This window comes from Herpailurus yagouaroundi, unplaced genomic scaffold (genome assembly GCF_014898765.1).
Source record: "Herpailurus yagouaroundi ecotype Mexico unplaced genomic scaffold, PumYag 181, whole genome shotgun sequence".
In the NCBI taxonomy this organism is placed as follows: domain Eukaryota; kingdom Metazoa; phylum Chordata; class Mammalia; order Carnivora; family Felidae; genus Herpailurus; species Herpailurus yagouaroundi.
In genome coordinates, this window is record NW_024412412.1 from 20,894,923 (window position 1) to 20,908,220 (window position 13,298).

At 41.2% G+C, this 13,298-nt stretch overlaps 1 protein-coding gene across 2 annotated transcripts in view; it reads left to right on the top strand.

Annotated features, from left to right (window-relative positions):
• Nucleotides 1-11,355, top strand: part of MTMR7 (myotubularin related protein 7) — a 125,811-nt gene extending 114,456 nt beyond the window's left edge. For both annotated transcript variants that reach the window (XM_040490073.1, XM_040490074.1), the window contains 5 exons: nt 1,698-1,747; nt 4,072-4,272; nt 5,551-5,691; nt 7,182-7,308; nt 10,388-11,355. In XM_040490073.1, coding sequence (XP_040346007.1) covers nt 1,698-1,747; nt 4,072-4,272; nt 5,551-5,691; nt 7,182-7,308; nt 10,388-10,750 — 882 coding nt within the window. In that variant the 3' untranslated portion in view covers nt 10,751-11,355. The remainder of the gene's footprint in view (nt 1-1,697; nt 1,748-4,071; nt 4,273-5,550; nt 5,692-7,181; nt 7,309-10,387) is intronic.
• The last annotated feature ends 1,943 nt before the right edge of the window (nt 11,356-13,298 follow it).

Below are 13,298 nucleotides of genomic sequence, written 5' to 3' on the forward strand. Positions count from 1 at the left end.
TCAGCAAGATTAAGAGGCAAAATGTGGAAAATGGTCTCGGAGTAAAGAAGGGAACTGAATTTCTGGGATGTTGGGACCCATTCGATTTGGCACTATTAAATGTGAATTTGGGGGCGAGTACACAAGATATTCAGTAGTTTGCAAAGTAGTGAGTTTTACATCCTCTTTGCTCATAACTATTTCAAGTTTGAGGGAACACGTGAACATGTACTAACAGGAAATGCTTTTCAGAAAAAAATACTCAGAGCAAACATTTTCTGTATCGTGCACGCAAAAGGTCCTTGAGAGGAAAAACCGTTTTCATTGACTGCTTTTGTTTTAGATAGTCCTTCACAATTCTGGAGTATTGAGAATTTCAGTGTTTTTGTGTTCTTTGTTGAAAGTATGAAGTCCACCCTTTCCTAGATTTTCACCATTTAGGTGTGTGTCACAGCGTGACCTGTCACGTCCAAGTGCAGAACGTTGGTGTAGTTGCCTGGAGTGGTGACGCTCTGGCCGAGGTGGAACCCTTGTCTTCAAATGACGGCAGGGGCTTCCTAGTGACTGGCAGATTGCCTGGCTCTTGCTTCTTGAGCCATTTAATAGAAAGTGCTCCAGTGGATCCTGAGTCCATGCTGGGGCGAGATGCTGACAGGAGCTGAACGTGTTGCTTCTACTGCTAGATTCCCTTCATCGAGTACTGTCCCCCGGCACTCGGGGGGCAGGAGGGAAGAGGCAGAGGCAGGTTTTTGTGATGGGCTGTCTCTCTCTTCTGTTTTTGAAAGTGTCTGAGAACTTCCAGTGACCTGTGATAGCATTGAGACTTCAGTGATACTCCTGCTTCAGACCCCTCCCCTGGACCGAGGTTAGGATTCCTTCATTTCCATTTGGACAGCCGAGGGTTTCGGGGTCACACGCTATTTCACGCCAGCCTCCGCCACTGACTCCTTTTGATTCTGCCCCATTAAATTTATGCGGCGTCAAGGGCAAACTTCAGCCACTCCATATTGTTTTCAAGGGACATCTCTGGCCATTTTAGAGCATTGGTGATAGTGACAGGATTGCTCTCTAGTATTAATTTTTTTTTTTTAAATTCAGACAACTGGAGATTATACACTCATGTTACCTCAAATCCAAAGCAGGGCTGAACTCCTCTATTAGGTCCCAGACTCCCATCATTTTACAGTTTTTCCAATGTGTAATAAAGATCACAGGAAAATATTCCCAATGATTTCTTGTAAGGACGTTGGTATTTGATGTAACTGAAGACATAATGGTCAAGAGACAGGCTTTGGTGTAGAAAGGGCACGGTTATGAGTTAGTATCAACCACTTCCTACTAGCCTGATCTTAGGAGTATTTAACTTCTCTTTCAGTTCTCCCTTCTGAAAAATGGGTGATTATACTTGTCCCACAATGAAGAGAGATTATACGTGAAGTAATATGAACAGTGGTTTGTAGGAAGCACCCACTGGTGCTGTGGCCCCCTTTTCAAATATCCATTCCCATTTATTTTTCCTGTGGATGACCTTCACCTTTGCCCTTCTGCTGTGTATATGCGTCTCTACATTGGTGGATAAGGAGTGCTTTTTCATTTGCAGGTTACCTGAGGATAGTCACTACTCCAAGAACCTTTGAATCCTTCAGCATTGTTGGTTGGGGTCTCTTATTTTTCCTTGTTTGCTTCTCTTCGTGATACTTCTATTCTTTTTTGTGTAGGTATTAATTGAAAAGGACTGGATTTCCTTTGGTCATAAATTTAATCACAGGTAAAAAAAAAAAAAAAAACCAAAACCTTAAAAATCTGTTTTGATGTTTAGGATAGAAAGATCTATTTCTGGAGTTTTCAATTGAGTGAGGGGGAAAATAGCCTTATTTTTAAAGTTTCTTTGTGGATTTTATTCAAAAAGCTAAAATTTTGTTGTATATATCGTATCACAGATAAATGAAGTTCTGAGCACTCTCAGTATTTATTTGTTGGGCAGAACTAACTAATGTTAAATTGTTCCAGAAAAGACAGAAATACTTCTTTATTCATTGGCCTAGAAAGGATGAGCTCTCCTTTCCTCCTACCACATACGTTTGATTTATTAAACTATTCCATTTTTGAAGTGCACACACTTTCTGAGCTGGAAGATGAGAAGTCTGTGGAACAGTCTCTCTTTGACCTTTCACCCTGGGAACGAACTTGGGCTTGTCCTGGGTATTTGTGTCACAGGTGAAGTATGTCCCAGATGTCTGAGGAGAGGGAACATAGCCCAGTTTTGGAGCGAGACAGATCCAGCCCCAAACCCAGGCTGTGGCATTTATGAGCTGTGTGGCTTGGTCCTTAGTGTGGGGTCTCCCATCTGCAAAATGGGGATTCACTCCCTGTTCCATAGGGTTATAGCAAGGCTTTTTAAAAAGTGTATGTAACTCGTCTAGCTCCTAGCCTAGTTATATAACTAAGCTTTCAGTAAACAGAAGCTGTTGTTTCTAGAGCCACCAGCGTCCTTTTGGTCAGTGTTGATAATGCCGGACATGTGTTCTGGTGTTTAATCTCTGAATAGTGAATGTTGTAGCTGGTGTAATCTAGTCTTACGGTGCTAAGAGTTAAATTTTAGGCAACATGGTAATAGTGAGTTAGGTATTTGACATACACTTTTGTTTCAATGTGTTTTCCTAAAGTAAATTCTAACTTCATGGAACTGCCCATATTTAATGTTCTCATTTTTGCATTTAGCATTAATCATTCATTCTGTGGTTTTCTGGAATTCTTTTTTTTTGTAATTATTTTTCCAGGAAAGCACAATGAATCTGTTTTACAAAAGAGAATATTAAAGCCCCCAAACATTTGACATTTTTTTTAAGTAGGCACCAAGCCCAATATGTGGCTTGAACTCATGACCCTGATTAAGATCACATGCTCTACAGAGTCAGCCAGGTACCCATTAAGTAACCTTTTTAAGATCACATTGTTATTTTCAGTTTTGGGGTTCTATCTTCTTTCTAGGCAATTAGCATCTTTCAGACAGAGGATATGGACAGAAAGAAGGTGGAGACGGCTGAAGACTATCAGGAAAGAATATTTAGCGCTCCTCACCCCTCCGCCTTTTTAATATTTATTCTTGAGAGAGGGAGAACACAAGCAGGAGAAGGGCAGAGAGAGATAGGGAGACACAGAATCTGAAGCAGGCTCCAGGCTCTGAGCTGTCAGCACAGAGCCCCAGGCAGGGCTCAAACTCGAGAACTGTGAGATCATGACCTGAGCCTAAGCAGAACACTCAACCGAAGCCACCCAGGCGCCCCTAGGCAACTCTTTATAAAGTTACCAAGTTGAGCGGAATTAAAACTTTTGAGAAGTTTCCAGACAATTTCTAATGTTTTCACTCTTGGAAAAACTCCTAAACTGATGATCTTTGCTCATTTCTATTCCTAAAGTTGGTTATCCATTGCTGAGAAGATGAGGTTCTATATTATTTTGTATTTGATGGCACCCAAATCATCCTTTTGAATTGTAAGATTCACATAATAGTGTAAAGGACTAGGCAGTCTTCATTTAAAGGTCAATATAAATGTGAGGGAGGAGATTGTGATGTATTCTTGGAAAACCAAGATGGGAGATCTGAAGGCAGATGGGAATCTGGCCACATGGAAATAACTTTGTGATAGGTTTTGACATTGCTCTAGAAATACCCTGAGATACTTGGGAAGCCACAGTTTTTTCAAGTTGTCTTTCTTCCTCTTCCTTTCCCAACAAAACAGTGCAAAAGTGAAAAACTCTCTGAAGTTGCTTAGACATTTCTTCCCACACTCCCACAAGTCACTGATTAAAATGAAGTCCAAGGTTTACTTCAGAAGTCCTGATGTACTTTTAAATCTTGAATGAAAGAATGCTCTTCTGCCGTGGAAAGTTCCCTTGAATTTGATCTCTTGCATTATGTCCCTTCTCTACCCAAGACCTTCAATACAAAGTTTCTCCTGAAAGTGGAATTTGTTTTTTTCCATTTCTGTGCTCCAGGTCTGTAAGGTTTATTTAGAAACTGAGGTTTATTTTGTGATTGTTTTTGCATTTATAGCTTTCTCATTCCACAAACCCAACTTCGTTTTATAGATATGGCAATCTAGATGGTGATCCAAAAGAAATCTCTCCAGTTATCGATCAGTTCATCGAATGTGTCTGGCAGTTAATGGAACAATTTCCCTGTGCCTTTGAGTTCAATGAGAGATTTCTGATTCACATTCAACACCACATTTATTCCTGCCAGTTTGGAAACTTCCTATGTAACAGCCAGAAGGAGCGACAAGAACTCAAGTGAGTGCTTTGCCGTTTAATTTTTATCTAAGGATTTTGTGACTGAGAATTTCAGATGGCCTTTTAAAATTCCGAAGACTGTTGTAGCTACATATCTGTACTGACAGATTAAGGTTACTTTCCTTCTCCTGACACCACTTCATACCTGGTTTGGTATCAGCACCCGACAAAGTGAGGTACGAGCTTACACACCCCAGTGACAGCCACGGACAGGGCCGTAGACCTGACACACGAATACTGAAAGGAAACTTCCTGGAGTCAGAGAAAGTGACTTTTGAGTTTAAAAGGAAACAGACATCTGCAGTGGACATACTCTCATAAGAAGAGGTGCAAATCAAACTGGGAAAGAAGCAGATTTGAAACCCAAGTCATTCTTTCATTAAGATTAAAACTGTACTGCTTTTATCGAGAAGGAAGTCCATGAAATGTAGCATTTAAAATAAATTACAAAGTCAAAAGCTTAACAGCAGAATGCTTTATGAACTGCAGTGACAGAAGAGTTTTGAAATTTTCATAAGATAAAATGATGTTAACTGTAGTGTATATAGTAATAATCAGATTTAATTTTGGAAATGATCAAGTAAAATCGACTCCACTGGTTTTATGCTGTCAAAACAGACAGTGTAACATTCACTTTTTCTCGTGAATACTGGGTGGTTTTTCTCTCGGGAGCTTCCAGTGTGATTCCTGATTAAATGGTAATGATTTCAACGTAGCAGAGGGCATCCTTCAAGCTCACCTGTTTTCCTAGACGAGTTTGTGGTTTGCTGTGACAGACCAGCCAACTTGATGGTGTCTGCTTGGGTGTGAATCCTGGCTATTCCACTCACTAGCTATGGGACTTTGAGAAACTGCCTAATCTCTCTTAACCTCAGTTTCCTCATCTGTACAATGGACAGATCTCATAGGAGTTCAGTGAGGACCGAATGAGAGAAAACAGGTGAAGCATTTAAATAGTACCTGGCAAATAATACAACGTCAATGACTATTTGGAGAAGAATCCCCTCCCCCCAATTACATAGCAGTTTTATTTTACACTCAGAGGAATTAAACATCTTGTCCAGGCCAGTACAGGTAGCAGAGAAGTTGAGACTGTTACGGTGCTCTCCTGCTGACTCATGAAGACACACACTCAGATTGTCAGTTTCCCTGCTACAGGACAGGGACACTGGATATACATGTAACAATTAGTGGTCCCTTTCCAGCTTTGACAATTACATATCTACGATTTCTATAAACCAAGACAGATAATTTTCAGGCTTATTTTCTTTATAACAGAATTCAAGAAAGAACATACTCTTTATGGGCTCACCTGTGGAAGAATCGGGCCGACTACATGAATCCTCTATTTAGGGACGATCACAGCCAGACCAGGGGAACCCTTCGTCTCCCCACAACGCCGTGCAACTTCCTGTACAAGTATGTAACCCTCTAGGACCTTACTAGGTATGGTTATGAACTTAGATTCTGCCACTGTTTAATATTTGGAGGCCAAAGCATATGAAACACTGAGCTTCAAGGCTTTTCTTTGGACATAAAACACACCAAAGAAGGATGCTTGTTAAGTATCTGATCTAATATTCTTGCCAGTGTCTCCTCTCCCTCTTCTTTCCCTCTAAATATGGAACTGTCTTTAGAAGTTGGTGTTTTATAATAATGATGCTTGAAAAGTATAAGTTCCAGTATTACTTAAAAGCAAAAAGCAGGGAGGGAAGAAGAAAGGAAGCAAGAAGGGACAGAGGAAAGGAAGGATGGATGGAATAAACCAAGTGCCTTGTAAGTTAGATGTGGAATCACAAGTTTAGGTGGTGACCATGATTTACCTTCTTTCTCTGCTGAATTTCCTCCTACTCGAAGTATTTCCTTGTGGAAGTCAGTTATTTTAAGACTGTCTATATTGGGATGGGGAGAGGAGGGTGGCATCCTATATACTCTATTCGAGCTGCATGTTATACATTTTAGCCTTTGGCTTCTTCTCCATATGGAAGTTTTATGATGTGGGAGGATGTCTCAGAGGTCAGCAAAAAAGACAAACAGAGTCAACTGAGAAACCACATTCCTTCTCCCTGCTCACCCCCAACATACTTAGTGGCTTTTCTTCCTCTACAGTGTTTTTCCTCCCTCAATTTGTGTTTGTTCTGATTTATCTTAATTATTTTGTCAGAATTCTGAAAAAATGTTAATTCTGCCACACTAAAAAGAAAAAAAAAGTCTCCATGGTTTGTGTAAAATGGCAGTCTTGAGAGCTGCTGAGACACATAATGCTCCTAATTCGTTAGTAATAGCCAGTCAAGTATGTCATTGGGGGTCAAGCACTGTTCTGGGCAGTGCTAGGTTTCATGGAGAAAACCATGAATGGCACTAAGTCCCTGCCCTCAAAGTGCTCTTCTAAGTAAAATGTGGATCTGCAGACATCCTTGTGATGATACTGTCTCTTCTCATCTGCATTCCAGTATGCTTTGTTGTATAGGATTAAAACAAAAAAAAAAGATGATGCAAACGGAAATATCAATTTTTGGTGGTTGTGATAAAAACAAGCCCCAACCTTCAAATTTAGAAGGTTCCCTTTGCAGCTGAGAGATTCTAAATGAGAGCATAAGCACTAATTTTCCAAGCTTATGTGAAAACCAAGAGCATTTTCTTAAATAAGAAGAATATAACGTGTGCTACTTCTGTCTATTTAAGAAAGATCTGGGCCTTCTTATTCAGGACCACAGGTACAAGAAGACTCATGATGAATTTACCTTCCCAAGCAAAAGAAAGTACCAGCACGAAATCATTACCTTATGTAACGTGATTCGTTATTAGGACTCTGGGCCTCTGGCATGAAAGATACCTTAAGAAGACTCGAGAGCGTGATTTACAGACTGGGAGATGGTGGCATCGTAAAGCTCTGCTGTCTCTTCCAGGTTTTGGAGTGGGATGTACAACCGCTTCGAAAAGGGGCTGCAGCCCCGACAGTCTGTTACCGATTACCTCATGGCGGTGAAGGAGGAAACCCAGCAGCTGGAGGAAGAACGAGAGGCCCTAGAAGAAGTAAGACACACTTCCTGTTCACCTACTTTCTGTGCTTATTTCCTGACAAACACTGTTCCTTGAAGGCCTTTTGTGACTCGGGTTCGTGAAATAAGGCAACGTAGCCACTTTATATTTTAGCCGAGTGGATAACCTGAAGCAGATGGCCACCAGGTGAGCGTCCAGGTAACCGAAGCCCGGACCTGGGCACTCAGCACGTTTCAGGCGTCTGGTCGGGGCCTCACTTACAGGGTTTGCTGAACTAGTTGCTTATCCCTACCATAGGTCACATTTTGTTACTGTTATTTGAGAGAACCAAAATGAATCTTCCTGGAGAGTACGTGAAAAAGGTGGGATTCAAAGTGAAAAGAACAAAATCTGACTTTGCACTTTTGTTTTATGTGCTTGTAAAAATTTGTTTTTTTTGTAAATTTATTATTACTTTCAATAATATTATTATATTAGCCTATACATGATAACAGCCGAGGCCGAGTTACCAACAGCCTAGTTTTTGGCTTTTATAATTTCCCAATAATTGGACAGGACGGTTAGAATGTACATATTTTTTGCTAATTTTATAACTTTGCTTCCAGTGATACCACTGGTTTATTTAGTGGTTCCCTAAAACCGCATGGCTTCTTTGCTTCACTCTGCTTCACTCACCTTGTTAACTCTCCATGGCATCATCATGTCTTTCACTTGCTCAACAATTGGCAACCGATTGCTGTTGTCTGGACCTGAATTCTAAATTGAGACTAAAGGTTTAAATAGGATGAAAAGGCTTCTGTGCCCCCTCAAGATCTTACATACTACAGATAAAAGTATTAGGATGAAGGCCGGGAAAATGTCAATAAACTAAGATTTCCCATCATAGTGCATAAAACAGTACTATGACGTGAAGAGAACTTCCAGGTTTTTACCTTTAGTTTGATAAATTTCTAAATGGAAGTCGGCGAAATATCACAAGATGAGTTCCAACAAAGTCTACTTCCTTTACCTGTCATCTGGAGGTCGCCCCGAAAAGGGTGGCCTGGGGGACATGTATGATGGTTCAGGGACCCCACCAATAAGATAGTCATTTGGAGGTAGCTGGTGAGGCAGACTCCTCTGATGCTCCCATAACATTCCTAGGAAACATCGCCTTTCAAGATCTAAGTAGAAGATCTTAGGTCTAGGGTTGTACACTCAAATACATACAGGAGCCAGATGGATAAAACATATTCAGCAAGTTAAACTACTGGTTTTGAGAAATTTTGAAGGCAAGCATAAATCTTACTCTATTATAAATCTGCAAGGGTTCAACAAATCCTCTTGAGACCTATGTGGAGAGCTCTGCGTTAATTTTACACGATTGGAGAACAGTTTTTGACTCCATGTATCAAAACCACCACCTCACAAAAACCCTAATGCCAGGGCTCTTAAGCCTGGAGATTCTGATGGAGAATCTTTAGAGTGCCACAGTGATTGACTGTGACTTGCCGCCAGGGCGAGAGAGACCTTGAATTAAATAGCACACAGAGAAATGAAATGATGCACAGCTTAGGTTTTTAGAATTCTGGAGCACTGGAAAAACTTCTATGAGTTTTGCCATTTTCAAGTCCACACATGTCTTTACTCAGCCAGTTTTATTTACTCTTCCTAAAGATACCCAAGCTTTAGGAAAGGCTAACGATTCTCCTGGTCTGTTCCAATATTCTTTTTGTTAAAATACTAAAAATGAAGGAAAAAAACTACTTAGAAAATCTGAAAACACCTTAATTAAAAGCCTTTGGCTCTTTCCCTTATAACAAAGTCAAAACCCCTTAGCCTCGCGTTTAACATTTTCCCACAATTCGGCCTAATCAACCCTTTCAACTTTATTCTCTACTATTCCCCTTGCTCAAATTCAACTGCTCTCTGCTTCTTGTACACAATGACATCTTCCTACTTTGGTGGTTTTCTTCTCACTGTCCCTTTTGCCATAAATGCTCTAACCATCACCAGCACCTGAGTTTAATTCTTTCGGAGTCCTATTAAAACGCTCCATTCCTGAAGCTTGCTTGGATCTTTTCCCTCTAGCTATCCCACCTGCCCTCTTAAATAATTTTTATCTCTTCCAAATTCTTACATCACCTGAACTCTGCCTCCATAACCCAAGTTCTTTATGGCTGGATCTGTATCTATCTCAATTACTCATACTGCCCACTACAGTGCTCTTTGCACATAACAACTTAAGATGAATGCTTTTAAATGAATATGTAATACCTGATCTTATAACACCCCCCTTGTTGACACCAAAGGATGAAATCTGGTAAAATGTATTTTGAACAACCCAAATGTCCATCAGCCGATGAAGAGATAAAACGTGGATATTCATGTAATGGAGTATCATTCAGCCATAAGAAGGAACGAAGTACTGATACGTGCTACAGTGGGGATGAACCCCGAGAACATGAACTAAGGGAAAGAAGCCAGACAACATGTTATATGTGTTGTATGATTCCATTTATATGAAATGTCCAGACGAGGCAAATCCATAGAGATAGAAAGTAGCTTAGTGGCGGCCAGAGCTGTGGGAGGCTGAAATGGGGAGTGTCTGCTAATGGTTATGGGGTTTTCTTCGAGGATGATGAAAATATTTTGGAATTAGGTAGTAGGGAATTGTTGTATAACCTTGCGAACATACTAAAACCACTGAACTGTATACTTTAGAAGGTGTTTTGTGGTTAAGTGATGTTTCTTAATTTAAAAAATTAGATAATAAACACCTCATTCCTGATGTTTTAAAAATGCATTTTGAGTTTACAGGATGAAAATCATCATGTAAAACATTATAGGTCTAGAAAAGATGACTACTGATTGCCAGGAGCTTTACCTATGTTATTATTTTTTTTCTTTTTTTGCATTTTATAGAAAACCTATAGTAAAGCTGGTATTTACCTTCATTTAATTCGAGATGAAGAAACCAAGTCTCACATAATCTATTTTGTCCGAGGTCATAAAGTCTAGCTTTGAACCCAAGTCCATTTAAATCCCGTGTCCTTAAGATTATACCCAGGTGGAAAGTAATAAATACTAAATTATTTATGATTTTTCCCTAAAAAACTTTTTTTTTTTTTAGAGGCTGGAAAAAATTCAGAAAGTCCAGTTAAATCACACTAAAGTGAAGGCTAAGCAAAGCGAACCCAGCAAACACTCAGGGTTTTCTACCTCAGACAACAGCACAGCCAACACTCCCCAGGATTACAGTGGAAACATGAAATCCTTTCCATCCAGGAGTCCTTCACAAGGTGATGAAGATTCTGCTCTCATTCTAACCCAAGACAATTTGAAAAGCTCAGATCCGGATCTGTCGGCCAACAGCGATCAAGAGTCCGGGGTGGAGGACTTGAGCTGTCGGTCCCCAAGTGGTGGGGAGTGCGCACCAAGCGAAGACAGTGGCAAGGACCGTGATTCTGACGAAGCTGTGTTTCTCACTGCCTGAAGTTTCTCTGTGGAGTTCCAAAATAAAGGACACACAAGAAACACTTTCCAAAAAGAAGGGCGCAGTGCAATTCAAAATAAAAAAATCATTCAAGAAATGATACATGTCTTTGAGAATTATAAAACGTAGCAATGGAAAGGGAAAAAAAAGTCCGGCTTTTACTTTCTTTACATGCTGAAGAACAGGAAGTAGCCATTTCTTTTACCAACGATATAGAAGGAAAAGTTACTCCCCATTTTCAGTTCTGGATTCTGAAAGTTTTGTTTACTACGTAGCGCTGACCTCTTCTATCACCTGAGTTATTGGCACAGATCTTCCTTTCACAGCATGCATCTGCTCAGAGTGCCGACCCCTTCTCCCCCACCTGCTGTCCTCAGCCCTCACCCTTATTTCACTCCCAGATACGTATTTTGTTTTCGAAATCCCTTGACATTGCCTTCCTCCGTTATCGGTATTTCTAGTAATGGAGCACCCGGCAGAAACATACCCCTTGTGGTTAGCAGATGTCTCTGTAACTGACGAGGTCTGTAACTGCTTGAGCTTTTCAGGTTTCACAATCACTTTAACTTTTCTTTAGATAATATATTTTGAACTGTTAATAATAATCTTGTTGCCTTTTTCTGCAATCTCATCATTTAAAAATTGCTGAAACTTATAACTCACTTTCTCTAACGGGTCTAATACCTAATAAAATAGAAATAACATTTACTCTTTGGTTCTTAAGAATTCAGATCACATTAAATATAACATTTTAAACTGTAAATGTTATAAAACGTAACATTTTAAAACAACAACCTTTTATTACTCCTCCGGAGACTGCAGACTGCGGAGACTGTGTTACCACCACCATGACTCCTGAAGTGTAACAAAGTTAGTAGTGTAATATTTTGATAAGGAAAAATACCAGTTAAAAACTAGAGAATCTGGTGGTCCTATTTAACAAATAGAAAAAGTTTTGTCACTGATCACTTGAGACACTGTGTACCTGGTTAATATGATTTAACAGTAACAACTGACTGCTGAAAGTTCTGAAAAGTTTGTTTTGTTAAAATGCACATTTGAAGTAGAATCATTCTCCTGTCTTTTGGTAACAGATGGGACTTTACTGGGTTATAAATGATCTGAAGAAACTCAGCAGAGAAAGTTTGGACGGAGATAACAAACATTTACAACTGTGTGGTTTTTAATTATCAGTACATTCTATAATGTAAAGGGATTACTTTTATAGTCTACATCAATATTTTGAAATCTGCTAATAGGGTAACGTATTAAAAATTTTGCTGAAATGGGAACAAGGTAAGAGAGGGGAGGGGAGTAACACTACCAAGATGGTAACACAGGTAGTTCTTGAGTATACTCCCCTTCACAAGAAGGCAACTAACAACTGTTCCTGGATAGGACACCAATGAAAGGATCCTAGAGCTCAGGAGTGAGGCTAAGGCACCCCACAGCAAAAGAGAGACCAAGATGGACTGCACTGGAAGGGTAAGAGGAACAGCTACATGCTGACCACGTTGCCCCTCCCCCATGCCGGCTCAGCACTACGTGGAGACTTCTCCCCTAAGCCTCCGGTTCCTCCGGTGGGGAGAGCCCATGGGTGATATCCAGCCCCCCGCCTACCTAATGTTGTACTTAGTTGGAGCCCATACTCTGGTTTCACTCCACAAGGACTTCGGGGAAAGCTGTGGGGCTCAACCTCTAGGAGCCTGAGACCGAGAAGCAGGGAGGGGCTTCCAACAACCAGCACTTGGGTCTTGGAAGACGGCGTTCCAATGAGCACAGGCCAAGCAGTAGTCCCAACCAGCGTGTACGCTCATCTGCAAGCCAGGTCAGTGGCACAGTCTGACCGGGGAATTTGGCAAGGTTCAGGCCTGCCAAATTTGGGTCCCTAAAGAAGGAGTTCTGGCCTTGCTGCCTGCTCTGCCCATGCCCTGGCAGAAGAGCTGAGCCACAGCTACCCCTGCTGCAGAGCACGGCCCCCAGTCCCTCCTGATCAGAAAATCTAGCCAGGAAAATTTGGGAGTCGCCTCAAGCGGGCCCTTCCAGTCTTGCTCCAACAGGAACCAGAGACATAGCCCTCTCCGGCCCCTGTGCCTACAGAACGTGACCCCCTGCCCCTTCTGACAGGAAGGGCTCACCAGAATACCTGGAAGCTATGTGGCCCAGCAGCTCTTAAGCCAAGAAGCAGGTGGACAGAACTGACGCCACCCAAAGCAAATCCAGTGGCTCTGTTTGGCCAGGGAACTCGAGGCCTGGGTTGACTGGAGTCCAGAAGAAAGCACTGACGGCTTTTGAGCTGCTTTTCCTGCTGCACCCAACCAGGGAAAGTAATTCATAGCCTACTTATTGCTGAATTCAGCCTTCAACCCAGCCACATAGGGGACCTTACCAGAGCACACAGGGAAATGCATAGCTCATCCAAAGGCCCCATTTACAGTGTCACTTGATGGAGTATAGCTCTGGGCTTTCCACATCTGTAGAGCAAAACCAGTGGCCTCATCTGACCAGGATGTTAAGTGCACACTCTTTCCTGAATCAGGTCCCCGAA